Source organism: Hipposideros armiger, unplaced genomic scaffold, assembly GCF_001890085.2.
Source record: "Hipposideros armiger isolate ML-2016 unplaced genomic scaffold, ASM189008v1 scaffold_205, whole genome shotgun sequence".
Lineage (NCBI taxonomy): Eukaryota > Metazoa > Chordata > Mammalia > Chiroptera > Hipposideridae > Hipposideros > Hipposideros armiger.
The window spans coordinates 643943-650991 of record NW_017731555.1 but is presented as its reverse complement, the minus strand read 5'-3'; the positions used below and the strand labels follow the sequence as shown (position 1 = coordinate 650991).

General features: G+C 40.9%; 1 protein-coding gene across 1 annotated transcript; it reads right to left on the bottom strand.

Moving 5' to 3' along the window:
* Positions 1 to 3114: 3114 nt before the first annotated feature.
* ATP5MC3 (ATP synthase membrane subunit c locus 3) lies at positions 3115 to 6693 on the bottom strand. Its single transcript, XM_019653734.1, has 5 exons — positions 6582 to 6693; positions 6274 to 6382; positions 5007 to 5084; positions 4274 to 4467; positions 3115 to 3589 (listed from the first exon to the last, which is right to left on the bottom strand). Exons 2-5 carry the CDS (start codon positions 6307 to 6309, stop codon positions 3475 to 3477), a joined length of 423 nt encoding a protein of 140 aa, XP_019509279.1. The 5' UTR covers positions 6310 to 6382; positions 6582 to 6693; the 3' UTR covers positions 3115 to 3474.
* Between the last annotated feature and the right edge of the window lie 356 nt (positions 6694 to 7049).

Below are 7049 nucleotides of genomic sequence, written 5' to 3'. Positions count from 1 at the left end.
CGCCAGCGACTCACGGCAGCCCAGCTCCAGGTTGAGCTGTTGTTCAGCATCTTAGCTGTGAAGGGCAGTGTCACTGGCCCTCATATGTGGGATCTGAACCAGGGCCTTCTGGCGTCCCAAGCCAGTTCTTAACCATCGCGCCACTCGGCCGGCCCTGATACAACTTTTGTAGATTTTTAAAAAACTCATTGCCACCATCCTAGACTATGCCCTCATTACTTCTCAGCAAAGCTACTATAGCAACCACTGATCATTATTGGCCCTAGACCATCCTACACACTGGTCTTATATTAACCTTCCTAAAATACAGTTCTAAACCTTCAATGGCTGGCTTGGTCACATAAATAAAACCCACATTCATACACCTGCCAGTTTACATAATTTCTCCAAAGTCACCCTTTGCAGCCTTATCTCACACTATTTCCCTCCCTCACCCATGCAGCTGTTTCTCACATACTTTTCCTGATGCTATTCACTAGCCAAGATACCCTCTTCTGGCCTGTCTTCATTCCACCAATTCCTTAAGGTTTATCCTAATTTGTAGAGGAATAAGACTTCTTCATGTGATTCCATCAGGAGAAATTCTACCTCCTCCGAACATCTTAGTACTTACTGGCACTCTTCTGGAAGTCGCCATTCTACTCTGCCTTAGTGATTTCCATACATACCTAGTGTTTGTGGCTAGATGACAAGTTTCTCTTTAGTGCAAACACATATTTCATACTCAGCCTATATTTTGAGTGAATCCCAAAGGCATTAAAAATACGTTTCTGCATTGAGGAAAGGTAACAACATAATACCGAATAAAAAGTACGCCTGGAAAATGGAAGCTTTTATTCTGAATATAGTTGAATTGGCACTCTACCTCTCTCAGGTGCTTTTGCTTATTAGATTTTTTAAACAGGTCAAACTCTTATCAAAATGAATTCATTTGGTGTCTGATGGAAAATAACATCTTATTGGCCTATTCAGAAACTAAGAGGTTAGTGAAAAGCATTTACCATTAATATTTGTAAGGTTCATGAACTAAGGGAGGTGGCACACAAACATTTCTGTCAGATGTATTCCCGTGATGTACTTTCAATGTCAGAAACATGTTACTGGAAATAAAAATGTAGTAGAAGGATATATTCTGGGATGTTGATCCTTTGATGCAATATATCCTTTTCCCTTTTAGGTAAAAGAGACTGTGGTTGTATTTCTCTGTTATACTGACTTTCTAAAAACTATTTTTTCTTTTTGCTCAGTAAAATGGCGGTCAGGCAGCCACAGTCCAGATACTTCCTTTCCATTTTCAGATTTCCTCAGATGGGGCATCTCTTGCAAGAAACCTTGTTCCACGATTAAAGTTTCAGGCCCCTTCAACCAACCACCAAACCAGCACTAAGAACACTTTTGTTTTTTTTTTTTTTTAAAAAAACACAAGTTGATTTTATTTAAATGAACTTGGAACAGAGGACTAGTTAATCTAAGTATTTCCCTAGGACTTCAAAAATTTAGTATGATTTATACTATGTACTTTAGTAGTACAGTACTTTTGGTAAAATTATTTGCTATGTTAACCATTTTAAAGTATACAAATTCAGTGGCAGTTAATACATTCACAATGTTGTGCAACCATTAACACTATCTAGTTCCAGAACATTTTTATTACCCAAAGGAACGGCATACCCAGTTAAGTAGTCACTCCTCATTTTCCCCTCTCCCCACCCATGGGTAATCACTGATTTACTTTGTCTCTATGGATTTGTCTGTTCATATAAATGGCATTATGCAACACGTAGCCTTTTTTCTGGCTGCTTTCACTTAGCATGTTTTCAAGGTTCTCATGTAGCATGAATAAACCTATTCCATTTTAAGGCTGAATAATATTCCATTATATGGATATACTATTTTGTTTATCCATTGATCAATTGGTGGACGCTTGGTTGTTTACACCTTTTGGCTATAATGAATAGTGTTATAAACATTCAAATACAAGTTTTTGTGTGAACACTTGTTTTTAATTATTTTGGGTATATATCAAGGTGTGGAATTGCTGGATCATATCATACTGTACTTTACATTGCTGAGTTCAAATAATGGGTAGTACTATTCAAGAAAATAGTGAAGGCTCCAGGAATTTGTTATAGACTAGATGATTAACCAACTAAAAAGCAGTAGTAACTTTTTAGCTCATTAGCTTTTTCATGGCCTAATTTTACTTTACAGACAGTGGGAAGTATACATGTGAGTGATTCTCTAACAGCGTGTACAAAAATTAGCTGAGAAACCTTTTCAAAAATGCAAACAGCTGTGTCATGGCCCAAGATTCTAATTCAGTGGGTCCAGAGCCTAGGGATTTGTATTTTAAACAGACATCCAAGGTGATTTTGATGGAGGTGGTCTTCCCTCTGCACTCTGAAAAACCCTGGTATTGATAGCTCTTTCTCAATTTAAATCAAATTAGGCAGAAGGCATTAAACAAATAAAATGTAGGTTTCCTAATAACTTTCATCCTAACCTTCAGAGAAACCCTAAAACTGAAATGAGAAATGATAGACTGGCATTATATTTGCTAGGGGGAAAACTCAGTCTTTCTATATATATAGCACCACTTTCGTCCTTTTCATAGGAAAAAATTTGACCAAGAATCAACATGTACTATTAATAATAAAATACTGTTGAACCAACTATCATTCCCAAGACTCCTACTACAAACATCTGTTAGTATCAATGATAAGCAATGCTTTAGCAACTTTTGGCTTTAAAAATGTAGCCAATTCAGTTTACTTATTGATACCTGGTTTTTAATGAGAGCCTTGTGTAGGCAAGAAACTAGTTGCTAGATTGAGTTTCTTCTACAAGACAGGTAAGGGTCATTATAGACACACAGCTGCTTAATGTATGACTTAATGAAAAGCAAAAATTGCCTCTCACCCCCATTTAACAAGGCTTCAATTCCTAAAAAGCTGATGTGATTTTTAGATCCAACTGTGAAAGACCAGCCAAGTTAGTCTTGGAAGGTGATCCTGCTTCCAAGTATTGAACTCATGTTGGCCCTTAAAAACACAAAACCACCTTAAGCAATTAACTGTCTTGGTTTAATTAATCATATTTCATAGACGCTCAAAGCACTCAAGTATTTTTCATTTAATGAATAAACAAAAGCCCTATAATTTACAATGCGCGGAACACTATATAAAAGAATTCCCATAAAAATTACATTAGGATCTTTTTCATCTGTGAGGCAACTGCTGTAGTTCCCTCTGACTTGAACAGCATCTGCCTGAATGCATGTCCTTCTTTGTGAGGATCTAAATTTAGGTAAGTACAAATCACAGCAAAAATTAAAGTTTTCATCTTTAATGAAATGACTTTGGAAATAACGTATATTTCCATGACACCAATACTATAGTTTTCGGAGTCACAGTAGGATACACAGAATTAATCCGTAATTAAGATGAATGCCAACATTTCAAGAAGTAATTTATGTTACATGGCAAACAAAATCAAGAAAGCAACCATCAAACAAAAGAGACCCATAGCTTCAGACAAGGCAAATCCCAGAATAGCGTATGAGAACAGCTGCTGCTTCAGCGAAGGGTTTCTAAAAGAGACACAACACATTTAATTGTTACTTTGAGATATTACTTGAATTTCAATACATTTGGTAAATGTTAAAGAATCAGATTACTAATGTGGGGATCTTTGTAAACTGGAAAGTACTGGAAGAGCATTTGCCTAGATCTCTTTTGCTTTGGCCTTTGACATTCCTTGCTCCTCAATCCTAATCACATGCGGGAAACAGAGAGAGCTGTCTCTTTATGTCAATCAATATACATGGTTAATCTCATCCATTTTGGGGGGTTCTGACATTCTTCTTATCCCTGTGAAAGTATGTTCTATACCTTTAAGATCTGACAGTTTAGAAATAAGGTCTTAAATAATAAAATGGAAATTGATACTTTTAAAGAATGCTCTAGTATATTCCCAATATATCTTAACAATTAAGAGTGCAGACTGTAAAGTCAAATGGAGTTACAATTTATTTTCTGACACTTACTAGCTATGACCTTGAGACCTATGTCTCTAGCACAGGTAAATTGGAACGTATCTCCAACGGGTGTTATGGGGAGTTAAGTGAGATAATGCATACAAAGCTCTCAAAATATAATGCAAGACATAGAGTAGGCACTTAATACAAAGTAGCTATTATTATTTCACTAGTTTTCTAAATTTCCAACTATTTCAAGCATGCTCTTAAACTAGCTTAATTGACAATGGAAATTACCTGGCATAACCAATGATAAGGCTGCCAAAGACTGTTCCAATACCAGCACCAGACCCAGCCACGCCTACTGTTGCAGCACCTGCACCAATAAATTTGGCAGCAGTATCAATGTCTCTGCTGATTGCACTGGTCTGAAACTCCCTTTGGATTAGCTGAGGCACACCATTCTGGGCCCCATTAAATACCGTAGAGCCCTAGAGAACAGGAAATAAAGGCAAAGGTCAAATCAGTCATCACAGGTAGCTATTTTAACTACTGTAATGTCAAAATGATAACTAGTTCTTTATTTTGTAGCCAAGTTTGAATAGGAGGTGGTGTGGCATAATAGAAAAAAAGTCAAGGGCTTAGAATAATTCCAATCTTGTAGGAATAACAGTATCTACACCCTATAAGGTTGTTGAAAATTAAGCAACAGTATATGTGCATATGCTTTTTAATAGAGTAGGCTTTTCAATAACTATAGTTATTATAATCTTAAATATATGCAACTCAAGACTATATACTTAAATATACATACTGACTATATTTCTTAGCCAACTCAGGTGGATATATTTTGGATACAGAAATTTATTTTATTGGTTCATCTTCTGCACATTTTTTTGGATAAAAGAATGAAAAGGATTCCACTCAAACCATTCATAATGAGGGTTCCCCCCCCCTCTTTCTTCACTTTAATCAAAACTGTAAGACTTACTTGGGAGTGTCACTTAAATTCTATTATTAATACTATTACCTCTCCAGTCCTAGCCTCTGGTCGGGATAACACTGATGCAGAAATTGGTCTATATGCAACTCTGGATCCAGCTCGGATCTATTAAGGAAAAAAAGTTCCATGTAATAAGTAAGAATACAGACAAGACTCCAATGACCCTTCTTGCAGCATGAGTTCTAAAAAAGCAAGCAGCAAAAATGAATCACAAAGTTCATAACTTTTCTGTATTGGCACTTATAGGCTGTTATGTCATTTTCAATACATGAAGCAATTTTAATAGTTTTAAAGTTGCCAATGAAATTTTAAAGCTTGCCTCATAAGCTACTTGTAATACACGAAACAAAACTTCTCAGAACTATTAGTTAAAAAGAACAGGTATTGCTTTTAAAATTTCAATTATTGTAGTGCAACAATTCAGATCAGAAAAACGACAATAAGCACCCCACATTCTTTGGTACGTTTAAGAGGACCAACAAGTGTCATAAAAGACTGTCATTTAAAACAGCCCATCAGTTAATATGAGCTCCCACAATTTCCAAGGTATTCCTGTATGTCCATTAATCATGAAATTAAAAAGCATTTTAAGCAATTCTACATCAGAGTAAGAATAATCGGTGAGCTACTCTGACCATAAGGCCATATTCCAGTCCAGCTGTCTGCCTGCCCTTGAGTGTCCACTAAACTAAGGTCACAGAAAATCCCTTGAGAACCAAGATCTGCTTCTCTAAGACAAACCCCTCAGATCTTCACTTCGCCTAAAGCCTCCAAAAATGGTTATGGAAATAACATTCCAGAAGCAGGAAGAAGGACTTTAGGCTCTCCTCCACCACCTTCCTCCACCCACACAGGATGAAGCAAAGTCCCTCCCTCTGCAGCAGCGAGTTTGACCTACAGGCAATGGAGAGCGCTGCTGCGGAGACGCAGGCCTCGGCGCCCCCTACATCCTTCACAGTACCCCAACCTTAGCGTAGACATCCGCCCACCAGAGTGGCCGAGGAGGTGGGGGAGGGGGACGCTCCAGGCCGCGGGGCAAGGAGGGCTTGACCTACACTGCGCGTGGCCTGACAGCTAGGCCTCGGCTGCCCTCCACCGCGGTGAACAGAACGAGCAGAGTGAGACGCCCCAGGATTAGGAGGAAAGCAAGAAAAGGACACAGAGGTTAAGGGGTGAGGGGAGAGCTGTCGCAAGCGGGCGGTGTGCGCCGCCCGGAGGTGCCCCACTCAACAACGTGGACGCTCCAGGCCAAGAGGGCCGGCCCTCAGTCCCCGGCCCAGCCTGGTCTACGCACCAGAGCGGGGGTGCAGGCAAGCTTGGCGCAGAACATCTTACACTCCTCGGGGCGGCGCGGCTGGAGGACTTGGGTGACAGGCGACGTGGGCTCCTCTCCCGCTTCCTCTCTGAGGAGGCAAAGAGGCTTAAGGTCAAGCGCCCTCCGAGGGCCTGTCCTCTCTCCCCCACCCACCCCCAGGTCCCGCGGGGCTCCCGTGCACGCCGTCAGCTTGGGCCCCGCGCCCAGCGAGGTGCCAGCAGAATGAATGGGTCCCTGTGGGCGCTGCTCTGTCCCCGCCAGGCCGTGCTCCTGCGCCCTCGGCTTACCGTCCCGCGAGGTGGCGGCGGCAGCGACGGCGGCAGAGGTCGAAGGAGTGGGGCTGGGCGCGCAGGCGCGGTCCGGCTCTTATTCGCGCCGGGGCACCCGGATGGAAAAGGCGGGGAATCGGGTACAGTAGGGAAGACGCTCAAGGTCACTTTGTAACAACTTTATTGGCAACCAGTTGGGAAGGACACCGACAGCCGTCCAATGATGGGCTGGTGGACAGTGGGTGGTAAAGGAGAGACAAAAAGAAATTGAAAACTAGCCCCGGCAGAGAGAACTGAGCAGGTTTTGGTCTGAGCCGGCTGGAGGAAAGTACTTTTTCTTTCAGTTGATACCTTGCGAAATTTGGCGTTTTATCAGTTGCCTTTTAGTAGAGGGTTCCCCTTCCTGGTCATTCTCCTCTGAAATAGGACTGTGTGTGTGTGTGTGTGTGTGTGTGTGTGTGTGTGTGTGTGTGTGTGTGTGTGTGT